Source organism: Macaca mulatta, chromosome 3 (genome assembly GCF_049350105.2).
Source record: "Macaca mulatta isolate MMU2019108-1 chromosome 3, T2T-MMU8v2.0, whole genome shotgun sequence".
Classification (NCBI taxonomy): Eukaryota; Metazoa; Chordata; class Mammalia; order Primates; family Cercopithecidae; genus Macaca; species Macaca mulatta.
The window spans coordinates 78,702,862-78,720,961 of NC_133408.1; the positions used below are offsets into that span (position 1 = coordinate 78,702,862).

At 39.3% G+C, this 18,100-nt stretch overlaps 1 protein-coding gene across 4 annotated transcripts in view; it reads right to left on the bottom strand.

The window, feature by feature from the left end:
• VWC2 (von Willebrand factor C domain containing 2) overlaps positions 1-18,100 on the bottom strand; it is a 160,117-nt gene that overhangs the window by 118,401 nt on the left and 23,616 nt on the right. For all 4 annotated transcript variants that reach the window (XR_001443593.3, XR_013415878.1, XM_015133564.3 and 1 more), the window contains exon 3: positions 11,602-11,731. Coding sequence is in view for 2 of the 4 variants with exons in the window: in XM_015133564.3 (XP_014989050.3) it covers positions 11,602-11,731 (130 nt within the window). In the remaining 2 variants the exon portion in view is untranslated. The remainder of the gene's footprint in view (positions 1-11,601; positions 11,732-18,100) is intronic.

Genomic DNA, 18,100 nt, shown 5'->3' on the forward strand with positions numbered 1-18,100 from the left:
AAAGAAGAGATGCTAATTCAAAGATCTCAGGAAGAGATAAAAACAAATTAAATTCCTATATGTAAGAGATCAAATGTTATCTATTCATCCTCCTTATCTAGTTTGTCAGAAATGAAAATATCAGAGAACCATCTGAACTCTTTTCTGCTGATACTGAGCACTAAAGCCTGAAATAGCAACAGCAAACACATAGTTAGTATTAGTTAAGGAAGTGATGAAGAAGAGCGTGAAAATACTTATTACAGAGGCTGGGATACTGAGGTTCTTCTCTAATAAGAATAAATAATTCATACCCGTTGGGTTTTTTGCAGATTAACGGGTTGTCATCTGAATCAATATTCCCACAAAATCAAAATGCAAGTAAAACAGAAGACATGTGTAAAATAAGTACATTAGCACTTTGGAGTAGAGTTCTTGACTTTTGTTGGGAAATGCCAACAGGAGGAACTGAATGAAGCTTTTAAATATTTTAAAATGTATTTGTGTATTTATTTGTACAGAAACAATTCACCAGCGAGTCATTTCCTCCAGGCTTCAGTACCAAGAAAAACAGAATTGTGTGTTTCTGATAAATATTGTAGCTAATGTTTCCTATGGTTCTCTTTTTTGCTTTGGCTGCTAGCAAGCCTATAATCTAATTTTATGCCAACCTGTACTAACTAGCTGTATATGACGATAGAGAGTGTATTTCTGTATAAAACCTTTCCGACTTAATTTGCCATTCAACAGTCATGTTTTCTCTGCCCTGATATTTTCCAATTTTAAAGTATTATTGCATGTTAATATATTTCCATAAACCCTACAATCTGTAGAATACACCAAACATAAATTAATTAAGGCATTTGAAATCCATTCGAAGTCTCAAATTTATCTCATTTCATGTTTAAAGCCTTATAAGCACTGTGTTCTCTCAGTAAATTTGACTGGCAGGAAATATCCAAGAATAATAGGAACAAACGAGTGCCCGAAAGCAGTGGCTCTCACAGCAGCAGCAGAAGCACACAGCAACAGAAGACCAGCAGCAACAGAAGCACACAGGGTTTGTTAAAATGCAAATTCTCAGGCCCCAGCCCAGACCTCTGGACCAGGCACTCTAGGCATGGGTCCCCAAAGTGTGTTTCATCAAGCCTTCGAAGTGGTTCTGCTACACACAATACTTTGGCAATCACAGGTCCTAAAAAGCACGTTGAGTGTTGCGTCGCGGGCTCTGCAGTTTTAGCAGTATGCAGTGCCTGCAGGAGAGCAGGAGGCAGGCACTGGCTTTCATTCTCCCTGCATTTTCAGTGTTCAGCACCATCTTCTGGGAAGCTGAATCCATAAAGAGGAAGAGCCTAGAATGACATGGAGAAGAGCACTGCTTGAAGGAGAAAGAGGGTATCTCCATGGCAAGAAAATAGTAACAGGAGAGAGGGAAGTGTGGGGAGTTGGACTTCCACATTACACACAAGGAACCAAGAGTACAAAAAATCTACAACCGGCTATAGACTTGTGTTTCTTTGCCTATTTTTCTTTACAACTTCTTACCTCTTACAGGTATGAAATAAGAAGGCGGCTATTAGCTTGAAGCAGCCTCCTTACTTTGACTTTCTACCTAACAAATCAAAACATAATTTAGGAGTATATTTTTATAACAATTGCTGGCTTCAGCCAATCAGAATCAGCTGAGCTTCAAGCAATTACAGGCAGCCAACTGATCAGACTATGCCCAAATAAGGGAAATGCCTCATCACACCACACCCAAATATGGTGACTTCTCCACTTTGCTTCTGTGTTCAGCCTATAGAAGCTCACTGCTCACGCTGCTGGGTGGGATTTTCTGAACCTCTTCTGCTTCTTAATGTTGCCTGACTCATGAATCCTTTGCTCAAATAAACTCAAGTTTAATTTGTCTGAAGTTTCTATTTTAACACTGGCAAATAATATATACTTATAAGGGTCTCAGCTTCAGTAGGCTTAAGAAGGACGATTTCATGAAGCTATTAAAGACATCAGACCAGAATTAGAAAAGTCAGTCTCTGAGGAAAGATAAAGGTTGTGTACCAAGATTAGCCTTGGGAGTGAGTCGAAGGAAATTACAAAAATTTCATTTTGCCTATCTTTGTTAAGAGGGTCAATAATTTTAGGTTTATTCAGGAATATTTCACATACCAGAAGACTCACCCAGTGTAAGTGTATAATTTAATGATATTTAGTAAATTTAATTAATTGTGTATCCACCTGACAACTCAATTAATAAGCATACCATCACCTCAATAAATTCCCTCACGATGATTTGCAACTAATTCCCACTCTGATTATAGCTCTCGGCTACCACTGATCAATTTTCTTCCTATGTAAATTTGCCTTCACAAAATATTTCAAAGAAATAGAAGCATAAAATATGTAATCTTTTGCAACAGCTTCTGTATTTGAGGTTCATCCATGTTGTATGTATCATTAGTTCATTCCTTTTTACTGATAAATAGTATTCAGTACATGAATATACTACATTTGTTTATCCATTCACTGGTTAATGAACATTTGCATTATTTCCACTCTTTGGCCATTAATAATAATTCTAGGAATAATAATAATCTGCTAGGAACATTTGCATACATATTTTTGTGTGGAAATATGTTCTCAATTTGCTGGGATATAATCCTAGGAAGGAATAACTGGGATGTATGGTAAGTTTTCTTTAACTTTTTAAGCAACTGCCAAACTGTTTCCCAAAGTAGGTGCACCAGTTGACATTTCTGCCAACAATATTTTTCCATTTTCTCCACATCTTTGCCAACATCTGGTACTTTCTGTCCTTTTTATTACAAACATTCTAATGGGGTATAGTAGTATTGCATTAGACTGTTCTCATGCTGCTAAATAACCTAAGACTGGATTATTTGTAAAGGAAAGAGGTTTAATTGACTCAGTTCTGCATGATTGTAAGGTCTCAGGAAACTTACAATCAAAGTTAAGGGGAAACAAACATGTCTTTCTTCACATGAAGGCAGCAAGGAAAAGTGCAGAGTGAAGCGGGGAGAAAGCCCCTTATAAAACCACCAGATCAAAAGAACAACATTAACCCCCATGATTCAATCACCTCCACCATTTCCCTCCCACAACATGTGGGCATTACAGGAAATACAATTCAAGATGAGATCTGGGTAAGGACACAGCCAGGCTGAGGTTGAGCATCATCTTAATTGGTTATTTGTCATTTGTTTGTCTCTTTTGCTGAATTGTCTGTTCAATCTTTTGCCTGTTGTTAAATAGGTTATCTTCTTTTCAAGTTGTGTGAGTTGTTTATATATCCTCGATACAAGTCTTTTATCAGATACATGATTTACAAATGTTTTCTCAAAGTTTGTGGCTTGTATTTTCATTTTATTTGTTGTGTGTTTTGAGATGCAAAAGTTTTTCATTTTGATGACATTCAATTTATTAGTTTTTTCTTTTGTGGATTATGATTTTGACATTAATTTTAAGAAATATTCACACAACCTATAGTCATAAAGATGTTCTCCTATCTTTTTAATCTAAAAGTTACATAGTTTAAACTCTCACATTTAGGTCTATGGTTCATTTTGAGTTAATGTGTATATGGTATAAAATAAGGGTCTAAGTTTTATTTTGCATGTGAATATATAATTGTCCCTGCACCATTTGTTGAAAAAGTTATTCTTTCCCCATTGAGATATCTTATAACATTGGTTGAAAATAAATATGTGAAGATTTGCATACTGGATTTCTTTTGGGACTGTCAATTCTTTTCCATCATCTATCTTTGCACCAATACTATGGTATCTTGATTAATGTGATTTTCTAAAAAGTTACAAAGTGGGATAGTAAAAATTTTCCAACTTTGTTCTTTTAAATTTTTCTTTTGGCTATCCTTTACATTCTACATGAATTTTAGGATCAGACTGCAGACTGTCAATTTCTACAAAAAAATGTATGCTGGGGTTTGTGTGGGAATTGTACTGAATTTATATTTTAATTTGGGAAGAACTATCATCTTGACAACATTGAGTCTTCTACTCATGAAATGTCTCTCCATTTATTTATATGTCCTTTGATTTCTTTCAGCAATATTTTGCAGCTTTTAGTGTACAAATCTTGGATTGTGACGTGTTTCTAAGTATTCTTTTTGAAGCTATTCTAAATGAAATTATTTTCTTAATTTCATTTGTATTATCCATTGTATACTACAAAAATGTGTATTTTTGTATATATATCTGGTATTAATCTTTATTAGCCCCCATAGTTGTGTGTATGTGCATGTGCATGTGTGTATGCATGTATATGTGTGTGTGTGCGTGTGTGTGTGTGTGCACGTGTATGTGTAATTCTTGGTATTTTCACATACAGGAGCATAACTTCTTCTAATAAAGGCAGTTTTACTTCTTAATTTCCTTTTCCTTCCTCTTTTTTCTCCTGTCTTCTCTTTCTCTCTGTATATAGGACCTCCACTACATTGATGGATGAAAGTGGTCAATATGGATATCCTTATCTTCTCCTAGATTTTAGGGGTACTGAGAGAGTATTCATAATAGTTGTTAGCTGTGAGTTATTCATAGTTGCTCTTTATCAGATTGAGAAAGTTCCCGTTTATGCCTAGTTTGTTGAGAGCTTCAATCATGAATTAGTGTTGGATTTTTCAGATACCTCCTCTGCATCTATTGAGATCATATGAGGTTTTTGTTATCATTTGCATTATTAATGTATTATGTTAATTGATTTTTCAGACAGTAAACCAAACCTTGCACAACTGAAATCAACTGCATTTGGTTAAAGTGTATAATTCTTTATATGGTGCTGGATTCAGATTGCTGATATTAACTCATTTGGTTAAGGAGATTTCCATTTATGTTCATGAAATAAATTTGTCTCTAGCTTTCTCTTTTGTGTGGTGTTTTTGTCTATGTTCAGTGTTGTGGTCACAACAAATGCAGAAACTAAACAGGAAAGTGTTCCTTTGCTTCTATTTCCTGGTTAAGTTTGTAAAAGATTGGTATTATTTCTTTCTTTGAATATTTGAAAGAATTCACCAGTAAAGGTATGTAGGCTTGGGCTTTTATTTGTGGGAAGCTTTTAATTATTAATTTGTATTTTATTTGTTTTAGGGCAATTCAGAAATGAACTGAGTCAGTTTTGGTAATTTGCGTTTTCCTAGGAATCTGTCCATTTCTTTCAACTATTTTAATTTGTTGGCAAAGAGTAGTTCATAGTATTGCCTTGTAATCATTTTCATTTTTGTAGGGTTAGTAGTGATGCCCCTCTTTCATTCCTGACTTGCGTCTTCTCTAATTTTTTCTTGGTTAGTTTAGTGAAAGTTTTGTCAATTTTATCAATACTGTTAAGAACCAGCTTTCAAAAACGAACCTGGTTTTATTTACTTTTTTCCTAAGCTTTACTATTTTCTGTTTAATTGATTTATGCTTATATTTTTGAGTTCCTTCTGCATGCTTTTAGTAAAATTTGCTGATCAGTTATTAGTTCCTTAAAGTAGAGGGTTATATTGCTGATTTGAGACCTTTCTTCTTTTCTGAGATAGGTCTTCATATCTATACATTTCCTTCTAAATACTGCTTTAGCATCATCCAATAATTTATAGTGCATTCTGTTTTCATTATTAAATCAGTTCAAAGTATTTTCTAAAATCTCTGAAATTTCTTCATTGGCCCTTGGGTTATTTAAAATGTGCTGTCTAATTTCCAAATAATCTCCAATTTCCCAGATTTCCTTCTGTTGTTGATTCTAATTTAATCCTTTCAAATTCTGTGGTGTTCAAAAAAGAAACTTTATATGATCAAGTCCTTTAAATGTATTGAGACTTGTTTTATGTCTTAGCGTATGATCAACTGTAGAGTGTCCACCTGCACTTGGCAAAAATGAGTATTCTTCAGTGGATGGGTGGTATATTGTACATATATGTCAGATCAAGTTCACTATATAGTATCATTCAAGTCTTCTACATTATTGTTCATTTTCTGTCTATATTTTCTATGAATTATTGAATGGTTTATCAGAATTTGCAACTACAATTACTTAAGTTTATATTTCTCCTTTGAATTCTATCAATTTTTACTTCATGTATTTTGGGGCTCTGTTATTAAGTACATATATGTATATAATTTTACTTGTCTTCTATCAGTTTCCTGACAGTTGTTCCTGTTTCTCCTTGACTGCCTTTTAAAATTAGATATACAATTCTTTCTTGTGTCATGTTTAATGCCTTTATTGATTTTCTTAGTGATTGTTCTAGGAACAACAAAATGCATCTTAAGTGATCACAATCTATGTCAGGTTAACACTAATTTAATTCCAGCAGAACAGGAAATTCTTTTTTTCTATTTTTTATTTTTTCTCTCATATATGCAGCAAGAACAGGACCTGTCATGGAAACGCAATGTTACAGAAATAACAAAGGCAGCCCATTACTTAAAACCCAGTAAGAAAACTCATCTTGCTGATCAGAGGGATTGGGAAAATGGTATTGATATACAAAGAAAGTTGGGAATCTCTCCTTATACTTTTCTCTCTTTTGTATCTCTCTGCTTTATTTGGATGTGTTGGAATTATTTAAATAGATATTAGTTAATTATACATACTGCAAATACTTTCTCAAAACATGTGAGCTATATTGTGCTTGTTTAATATTGTTTGGTGAACAAAGATTCTGAATTTTAAAAAGTTCAATTTGTAAATTATTTCCTTATGTTTAGTGCTTTTAGTGTTCTTTTAATCTTTGCATACTCAGTGACAAACTGTTCTACGTTTTCCTCTAAAAGCATTATTGTTTTAGCCTTCATATTTAAATCTGCAATCTGTTTGGAAATGATTTTTTGTCGAATGTGAGGTAGCAATCATGATCTCTTTTATCTCCATACTGCTATTCAGTTGGTCTAGCACCATTCACTGGAAAGATTACTCCTTTCCCACTGTCCTGTGATGTCAGCTTAGTCACACGGCTGGTGGTCTTACATGCACAGGCCTTTTCTGACTCTATTCTGTTCCATTTGTCAGTCTTTCTTTGGGACCAAACCACAACGGGCTAATTACTGTCTCTTTGAGTAAGTCTTAACATTTGTACATTTTTCAGCTTTGTTGTTCCTCTTGGATATCTCTCAGGCCAGCCTTTGGCTTTTGTATATCATTTGGATTTTAGAAACAGTTTGATAATTGCTAAAGAAAACCATCGGATTTTTGGCTAGAATATTGTACTGAATCAATAGATTACTTTGAAGCAGACTCACATCTTTATGTTATTGAGTCTTTCAATCATGAACATGATATATCTCTCCTTTTACTTAGGTTCTTTAATTTCTCTCAATAAAGATTCATGTTTTTTAAGTATGGAGACTTTTCACAATTTTGTTAGATTTACTTCCAAGTATTTGATTTGTATGATGTTATTTGAAACTCTAGTTTTTAATTCGCTTCTATTTGTTTCCGGTATATAGAAATACAGCTGATTTTTCAAACACTGATCTTGCTAAACATCCTTGTTAAAATCAACTCTTCATTTTGATATTTGTAAATTCCTTTATTTTTTATGGGCACAATCATGTAATCTGTAAATAATCACAGAGCGTTTCCATAAAATTTGTATTATTTCTTTGGTAAAAACGTTAGAAGGATTCAATGGTGAGACCATATAGGAGCAGGCTTTTCTTTGTGAGAGGATCTTGATATGACCACACACATACACATACACACACACACACACACACACCCCATTCCGTTTTGTGTAACTCACTGCATGAAATTTACTACCATCTTATCCTACTCTATGAAATACACAGGAAAACAAACAAAACTTGCCTAATTCTCAGTCGGTGCTTCTTACATATTTTCCCATGAAATTATGTTTAATAATTTGACGTCTCAGTGTTTATCTTTAAAGTGTCATAAAAGTTTTTCACTTTCCTCCAAAAAAATAGACATTTACTTTTCGTGTGAAAATAAAGCTGCAAATAATAATCATCAGGTGGCAGTAATACTTCAGGGAGATATACAACCTTTATATCCAGTGGCTTTGTGCTTTTGGCATAAGTCATATCCTCCCCTGGATACTATATTCCACCTTTGAGAAACACAGCTAATTCTGACAAAGTCCTCATATTTCAATACCAATGTCTTACTTTTATCATTTTTCTTCTTTGGATCCATAAAGTAAGACAACATGTATACCTGCAGAATGGAGGTCTTCTGATCGCTAATGGGAGCCTAGTGCCTACTTGATGCAGACAAGCATGTCTAAAACTAAGGGGTTTGATCGGAATCGGTGCTGTGCACCTATCGCCAAAGAAAAGCTGAATTCTTGAAAGTCAAATAATACTCACTGTTTGTATCATTGTGGGGTAGGGGGAATTTAAAAACAAATAATGCCATGCAACATCCATTTTATCAAAAGAAAAACACTGGGAGATTGATCTGCACAAGTCAACAAAGTGAATATATTAAAGTACATGTGATTTGTGATCATTTATTTATATTCAAGACATTCTTGATTTCCATCTTCTGCTCCTTTGATGCAAGTGACTTTGGCAGCTGGCAACTGAACTGTAATTTTCCTTCTGTCGGAGAAAGAGCTATTTAATGCTACAGGTCAAGACACGCCAGAGTGAGGAGTAAAGGCCAGTCTACGGAGATCAAGAGTTAAAACCTTCATATTTCATCCAAGATAAGTCTATTCAAGCTTTTAATTTCATATAAAGCATTCATTTCTGATGTCCCTTAATCTGTGATGCATCAAACATATAATCTTTTTACAAGAACATTGTTTATGCGGGGAGGCAGGGTTGGACTACTGTAAATTATTCATTAATCTCAGTCAACTATTATAGAGCATTTGTTTTTCATAGAAGCTGTTTTCATTTTTCAAGCAGTTCTCTTTTACTAAGAATTTCAAACCCCGTTTTCCCTGTCAAGGTCAGAATACCCTATAACTAGAGACAGCTGAAAGCCAAGCTCTATCTAGTGAATAAAAGAAATGTAATTGTATGTGCGTGATTAGACACATTTAAATTTACTTCCAGTTAAACTCCCCAAAATAAGTTGTTGATGTTTTGATATAACTGGATCAAGCCTTATAATAGAAGTCTTTCTGTAATATAAATCTAGCTTTAAAAAACATATTCATCTCCCTTCTAAAAATCTCTAGTGGGCCACCACAAAATCTTGCCTTATTCCATCCCATACAGCCTCTCAAAATATAGAGGTAAAGGGTCAACATTTAGAAGTTTACCATCAGGACAACAACCATCTCACAAAACCATCAATGCAATATGAAAACAAACTGTGAATCTCTGAGTATATAATATTTATAAAGTGTTTACTTTTTCTATTTTTTTTACTCAAACATATAATTATATCTTACATGAAAAAACTGAACACGGAAATAAATTACATCTCTGTAAATTTAACATATCTGCACACTTTTAAGTATTCATTCAAATAACTGTCCAATGTAGTTCTCTGACTATATGCTCTAAGAAGGATAAATCCTAAGGGCAAAAGAAAAACTCTAAAAAAATCTTGAACGCTATTCAGTAGGTTTCACGTTGGTGGTAGTCTCAATAGAGTTTGTGCTGTGTGTCTTATGGGAAAGAACAAATAAGTAAATATATTGACGGTGTTGGATTATGTATATACAGAGATGGGGCAAGAGCGGACCAAAGATAGAGGGCCAAAAAAGAGACAAAGCAAATATGGCAACGTGTTAGGAATAGGTGTAGCTAAAGGTATACAATTCTTCACTGGACAGTTATTTCAACTTTTCTGTAGGTTTGAAATTTCTCTAAAAGCTGGAAAAAAACAATCCAGGGGTTGAAATCCTGTCTTCTCACCTATTGGTAACACCCAAGGTAAGATTCCCTGGCTATCTAATGCCAAGACTTAGTTTACAATCAAAATTTACAGGAAAAACATGGAATATCTTGGATAGTTAAGATGCCAAATATTTGAACAACACATATTTAAGCCACTCACTAAACCCCCTGACGCAGTGAGAGTTGTTGTCCAGTACCCCTGAGATGCAGGGCACATGGCCTGAGCGCCAGCCCTCAGATCTCCCAGCAGACCAGAGGTGCTCACTCGGGCTCCTCAGTGCATGTGCTGAAAGCCACACCCTGAGACTCTGCCAGACTCTCCATCTGCCTCTCCTTCCTCAATCTGAGTCTTCTTCCCCCTTTATTAGTGTTAATTAGTGGAAATTAATACTAGCAGAGTAAACTGTATTGATTTCCCTCCATCTCACAGCTGGTGTCTCAACATCATTAAAAAAAACACACACACACATACTCTCCATGCTCAAAGGCCCACTCGTTCCAAATGGAATCCTACCTCAGGATTTCTTCATAATTAACATGCACAAGAGACCAGCCAACCCCATATAAAGTACACTCTGTGACATCTTTGTTTTAACACTGTCCACTTGCCTTTGGAGGACTGGATGTACTATGCTACAATGATTATGACATTCCTAACACAGTCATCTTGTTCTTTCAGGGCTATCCTTCAACAGCAACATCATTCCCTCTTCCAAGTATTTACCTCAAGAGTTTTACGATGTGTTGTAGTAAAATTTGGATATGTACAGGTACGTGGTCGAAGGTACCCATGGAACCTCACGGCCCACAGAATTTTGACTGTGATGAATTGGACTCTGGGAATTGTCTGAGTACCATGACCACCACTGTGTCACCATCCTCTGACACATGCCTGCCACTTACCAAACCCATGCCACACAGCTATCAAGCCTCGGTCCAGCAACCCACTTGAACAGCCAACAGCGTCACAAGTTAGCCCTGAATGCTCTCAACCAGGGGTCCCCACAGCATGCCCAGGTGACATCCAGAAAGCCCAGTGGCTCCTGTCAGCAAGGCCACTCAGATCCTTGTAGACTCTGGCTGTGTCCCCTCCATCCGCTGTTTCCCAAGCTCTGCTCAGCCTCTTGTCAAACTGCCCTCCAGCCATAATTCTCAGGCCCAGCCATCCTGGGAATGCACTCTGTCAAAACCCATCTTAAAGTGTAATGCCCTCAGTACTTCAGGTACAGAGTAATCATCGTTTGTCAGGATGAGGAAACACTCTCCCTTGACAAATTAGGATCAAGGACATCCTGCCACTTCATTTTTCATAAAGCAGGCAAGGCTTCGGATCTACCAGGGGCTCTCACTGGGAATAGGAAGGGACTCTCTTCCTGCCTAATTTGCTTATGAAAAATATTCAATTATGTTCCAAGTTTAATTCACTTAGTAATGAAAAGTAAATGAGCCCAACCAGTGTGTTTAATTTGTCTTGGAAAGATAGAAATAGCTTTGTAAGAACAAACAAAGTTAAATTAAAATAAGTGACTCTCCTCAAAGGTGGAAATTGAATGTCTCCCCAAAGAACTTCTTAACATCCATAAAACATGGTGCCGATGCCAGTAAGAGAGAGAAGGCCTTGCTACAGAACCACTGTGGCCGAAAGATTACACACGTGTGTATGCATGTGTATAGATACATAGGTTGAAACTCACATATCCGTATGTGTGTCCCGTCTACCATGAAGCAGCACATGGGTTGTGTGTCAGGGTGGAAGGTGCACCCCATCACCAACGGGCATCTCACATACCGTTTTTGCAGATGGGACAACACTGATCAGGCTCGTATACAGGGTCCACACACTCCGTCTGGGGACACGCTGACACCGTGCACAGCACCTCACCGTTGGCTTCACAGCGACACCTCTCGCATGGAGACACCTGAAACACAAGTCCACAATCAGCATCATGCCTGCTGTCATGTTTATCCTACAGGGTCATATATATATATATATTTTTTTTTTTTTTTTTTGAAATGGAGTCTTGCTCTGTTGCCCAGGCTGGAGTGCAGTGGCACAATCTCAGCTCACTACAACCTCTGTCCCCCGAGTTCAAGCAATTCTCCTGCCTCAGCCTCCTGAGTAGCTGGGCTTACGGGCACCCGCCCACCATGACTGGCTAATTTATGTATTTTTTATAGAGATGGGGTTTCACCATGTTGGCTAGGCTAGTCTCGAACTCCTGACCTCAGGTGATCTGCCCGCCTCGACCTCCCAAAGTGCTGGGATTACAGGAGTGAGCCAGCGTGCCCAGCCCTATAGGGTCATACTTTTCTTCCCCTAAACTTTCTGCAAAGACACCTAAGTGTTTTAGGAATGTTAAAAAAATGATCCAGTCCAGTGGTTTTCAGAGTGTGGACACAGGCGCGCTGGGTGTTTAGTGAGTTGTCTTAGGTGCAAATGCACAGGACGGGCCATAGGGCTATGACGTTCCCTCTCCTGTCCAGCCAGAGCCACTGTTTAATTCGTGGTCTGCATATTGGGTTTCTCAATAAACTTTTTTTTTTGAAGAAACGTTTTTCATCTCTTTAAAAATTAAACAAATAAAAACTTGCTGCTGAGTTGTTGCTCATCCCCTCACCATGTAGGTGAATCCCTTGTCTATAACCCTGTCAAGTCACCACCCAGCCTCACATGGAACACTCCCAGTGTTTCCAGTTACGAAGACACTGGAATAGGAAAGGGGAAAGGAACGAAGGAGGAGAAACAGAGTGGCATCCAAGCAGGGCCGTGGGCCAGGGACTCTATGAATATTCCCTCACCGAACTTTTACAGCAGTGCTAAAATACACCTACTCAAATTACTGGCCCTTTGTACTAACAAGAAACTGAGACTCACAGGCGTTAGACAACGTGCCATGGGCAGGTCTGTCTTGTGAGCACAAGATCCTCTTCCACTGAGGGCTCCTGACTGCGAGTCCATGGTGATTCCAATCTCCTCCATGTCATTCCGCCCATTATCCAGCATCATGATGCTCTGTTAGAAACCAAGCTTCCATTTGCCTCTCTGTACTTTCCAGCCATGGGCTCAAACTCTGCCTTCTGGAGCCATCCAAATCAAGCATACCAGCCATTCCCAGGAAAGCTGTACGTGGCTAATGGAACCCTCCATGGTCACCCACACAGGGCATGGTGATTTATCTCCTGGTTACCACCAATGGAGTGATTTTTGATCCGTGTTGACCCAGGGCAAAGTGGGAACAGCATATGCAGACCCAGCCATCAGAAGCAAAACAGGAAAGTGGAGATACCCACTAGAAAGACTATGGAAATGGGGGACATGAAAATGGGTCGTATCAAGCTGAGTTCCTGCTTTCCCAGGGGCTGGGAGACCCCAGTTGAGTTGTGTGCCCCATGTCCATGGTACAAACACCACTTCTAAGGTATAGAACATGAGCAACCCTCACAGATGCCCCCTTTGTCTATACAACGCAAACGCTAAAAACTGAAATCTCCACTGAGTGGACTGGCTATTATGAGAAGCAAAAGCTCAATTTGAGTTTGACCATGTCTCTTTCTGAGGCACTAGACCACAGTCAACCTGCCTGGGAGTGAGGGCTAAGTGTGTGTGTATGTGTACTTGGCCAAAAAAAATTTTAAAAGAAAGGAAACTTTGAAAAACTTTAGAGTAGCCTGAGACAAAACGCTGACCTGGTTTGCAATGTAGCCTTAGAAGTTAAAATCAATCTTGAAGTAATATAAAGGCCTGTTTTTGAGATGAGTTATTTTTGTTATTGTTGCTGTTGGCACAATTAGGTGTTTTTTTTTTTTTTTTTTCTACGATAACCAGTGTTGTTCTTTGCTGTTGCTGTCATCGCTGTGGGTCTCATTTCCTTCTATCTCCTACCAATTGCCCCATTCAGTATGTAGCATTTTTGTCTCAAGGGGGATATATACATAGCAAGCAGAATGAGAACAGGATTCTGAGTTTTAAAAGCCAAGACCTTCAGTTGCAAGAGACATGGTTTATTGCATGTCAGAACCCTTTGGCCAGAAGGACTCAGAGCATAAGCCCTCAAGCCCAGGTGGTGTGGATTATGTGATGGAGAGCCAGAACACCCTGCCCCAGAGGAGGGGAGCACCATCCCCTGTAGAGATCAGGATAGTCAGCAAGGAGCAAGAGGGTCAGATAGTGAGGTCTGTCCTCACGAAGCAGCACAACGTGGCATCCACTCCTCACCTAGGCATACACCAGGGAGGGAGTAAAAAGCATCATTTCCATTTGGGAATTTAAAAGAAGGCCAGAGCATGCCCTATGTCATATCCCCAGGGAGGGCCCTGGAATACAGCAGGACCAAAGATAAATGTCCAACTGCAACGTCAAAAAGGCTCCAGGTCCTTAGGCAGCAGGCCCTGAATCAGCCTCGTCCAGCAGCTTTCTGCATGAAGGCGCACACCTTGGCAAATGGGGCAGAGATCACTGGCCTGGAAACAAAACACTTCTTACTGCCACTGGAGCTGAAATTTCACTGAATCCATGCCACAGAATACTGCCCAAAGGCATGCACACAGGCCGGCATGCTATTTTCTCAAAGGTTTTGTAGCTTTGTAAAACATTTGGTTGTCAGTTATATTGTCATTAAATATTTAGAAATCCTGATTCAACTTCAGTCATGTGCCCCATAACTGGGTCAAAAAGGGACTACATATATGACGTGATCCCACAGATTACAATGCCACATTTTTACGTATCTTTTCTATGTTTAGATACAAAAATACCGTGTGTTATAACTGCCTATAGTTTTCAGGACAGTAACATGCTGTGCAGGTTTGCAGCTTGGGAGCAATAGGCTATACCATATAACCTAGCTGTGTAATAGGCTATACCATATAACCTAAGTGTGTAATAAATAGGCTATACCATCTAGGTTTGTGTAAGCCCACTTTATGGTGTTCACATAATGATAAAATCACCTCAGGATGCATTTCTTAGAATGCTTCCCTGTCATTTAGTGATGCATGATTGTGTCTGGAGATTTGTTTACTTCTAAAAAGTGAGAGTTGATGCTTAGAATTAGGATCGCCAATCAGGCCTCCCCTCCTAGCGCCTACATCTGCCTTCACCAGCACCCATGCTGGGCTCCTATGCTCCTCCATCCCGGTTTGGGCCTGTCTCAATTCCCAGAGGAAGTGAGGCTGGTGACAGCAAGTGGCAAAGCTGTGTCAGTCCCTCAAATGCCAGCCAGGTGCCCTGCTAGTCCTGCCTGGGCAAAAGCCCTCAAGCTAGTCACAGGTCCTGGATACTTAGAAGTCATAGTTTCTCATCTGATAAGCAGGTTCCAGAACCCCTACCCGGGATCCAGGTCACATAAAAGAACCCTGCCTTCTCCTGGTTTATGTTCCTATCTCCTGCAGGCAGGCGTCCTAGGCCTGAGGCAGCCACAATCCCAACCTATGAACCCACCTTCCAGTAAAACCTTCTTGCCTCACAGTCTCAGAACACCTGCTGGGCCACTGGGCCACTTGCCAGTGTTGGGCCCTGATCACTGATCAGACTTCACCCAACACTGCGGGTGTGCCCAGACTCAACAGATGAAAATAATGCCCCGTCCTTTTCAGCCATGCCAACCCCCTGAGCCCACCCCGCCAAGCTCCTCGCTTGGTGAAGCAGTGGCCTATGCCCCCTCAATGCTGTCCTGTCTCCCTGGCTCACATTTGATAAGCTCCTACCTGTCACGGATTCAGCTCAAACGTGGTCTCCTCTGCGGAGCCATCTTTGATACCAACATGGATGAAACTGGGCACTTTCCCTCCATTGAGACATCGCTTGAGATCAAACCTAGGCCTTGCATAGCCCTCAAGTAGGGAAGGGAATGTTGTTAAAATAGCAAAACAAAACAAACATAAAACCCAGTGCCCACGTGAACTCAGCAGCCAGCTGAGGAAGATGCAGCCTCACCACATTGGGGGGAAAAGCCACCACTGAACTCCACACCTCAAGTCCTCCAGGGACATCTGACAGAGACCCAGCTGGATTCAGGCCAGCTCTTCCCATGGCTCCAGTCCCTACACTGCCTAAGGACCCCTCATTCCAACACAGGGCTCTGTTTGGTGCCCCAGGATGGCCACTGTACACTCATAAAAGCAGCTTCCTGCTCAGAGTCCTCCGGGACAATGTGCCAGTGCCTCCCACCTCCTGAGACACAGAGAGGCTGCCAAGGAGCAGATGGAAGCTGCAGCCGTGGCTCCAGCCATGGGTTCCAGCTTTGACATGAGGCTTTAATCCCCAGTCATCAGGGCCAATCTGGCATTCTGGGTTACAGTGGCCCTCTTTTAGGCTCATTTTACCAACCCATGGCTGGATCCCCACTGGTGTGGTCAGCAGGCCCAGGAACCTGACCCAAATGTCTAGGAGTGAGGTCAAAGATTTGCCTGTCCCTTGACCTGGTCAGACACCAAGCTGCTGCTCTGACTCTAAGCACCCACCAAGCTGATGGTTGCCCACCTGCCAACTCAAGCACCACGGACCTTTTGCCAGGCTGTGCTCTTTGTTCCCCATGGAAACTAAAGGTAAGATGCCCAGCACATCACTTACGCTGCAACCAGCAGCTGGAACTTCCACACACATTTTTTTCTAATCAGATGAAACAAACCTTTCTCCTCTTCTAAAGTTATCATTTCCCCAGAAGAAACTTAACTAGGGATAACTTAAGTTTAAAGCACTAGTACTTCTTATTAGCAAATCGCCACCTACATTTTATGTACAATACCTTACGGCAGAAATATCATTCTTCACAATCTCCCAGTTATAATTCTAAGTTTTGCATAGATAGAATTTAGAGGCATAGCCTGGAGAAACAGCTGGGAATTGAGAAAAGAATTCATTCTCAAGGCCCTTACTGTGTGCCAGGAGTAGTGAAAAAAACTTGTGGGATCCAAAGAACATGGCTTCTTGGAACTGGGAGTGAGAATGAAGACATTCTCGATGTGTTCATTGATTCATTCCAGTCCTAAGGCCAGAGAGATGAATGCTACTTATACCATTTTTCAGGAAGATGAGAAAACAGATAATAGTAGGGAGTGGTAAGGAAAATTAGCAAAGATGTGCACATTGCACCTGACCCCCACAAACAGGGTCTCTGAGCTGATGCACTAATCATTCTCACTCATCCACATTGCTTTCACAGTTACCACAGTGCCACTGTCTGTAAGACAGCAGTTAAACAGGATCTGAGAGATACACCCTCAAACCTGATGCAAAACAATGAAGAATAGATACGTTTGGGAATATTTTTTCAACTATGACTAGCAGAGGCTAGTCATAACTACATGCATAGCAGAGGCTTTGTAAAGATATTAACTTGATGGCAAAGTAAAATTATTCATAATTAGTTAGACCTTTATAATGTTCAATAATTATAGATATGTCTATATCATATGTACATAGGCAACAAGGACTGCAAAATAAATATTGAATCTATTTCTAAATAATTAAGTAGGAGTAGGTAATAGAGTTTACACATGAAACAATTCTTAAATGAAAAATGAGGCCTATAAAACTGGATACTGCTTAAATCAAGTGACATACGTAAACTAAAGCTCTATATAATGGTAAGTGGTACAGAGTTGGGATTAGCACTCCTATATGAGTAGCATTTAAGGAGCTTCATATTGCATTGCATACATTTTACGTTAGCAAACTGAAGTCCAATTAGGCATCTATCTGTAAGAAGCTTTGCCTTGTTTAATTTCATAACTGTGATTATAATCATTATAACCACGAGAAGGACCAGACTTTGAAATGTTACAGAAAGCAGCTTGATTTTAATGTCTCAAATGTCTTTCCACTATGGAAGGTAGGAAGTATTTTTCAGACACTATCTCCTACTCCATCCTGTCTGCAACAGCAGCAACCCTCACCATCTACCGGGATGCCTACCTACCTGAGAATGCCAACATATTTTTCTCAAATCCAGCTTAAACACATCTTTCTGTGAGAAGTCAGAGATGCCTATGTTCACAATGTCACCTGAATAAGGACCACCATGACATGTCTAATCTGGAGCTTCTGATTGTGAGCTGCTGGAGTAGGTGCCAGGAAATCCCACTGCTGCAAAGTGCACTGGCTTTCGGTAGCTAGAGAGTAATTCCAGGCTGAATGCACATGCCCACTCATGAGCAGACAAATGGGAGGCATGAAAACCCCAGAACAATTTTCCAAGTAATTGTAATGGTTTCATAGATGGAGTTAATTTAAATATAGAGAAGAAAGAGAAGTATTGAGCTAATAAACTTCAGCACAGAACTTTCTC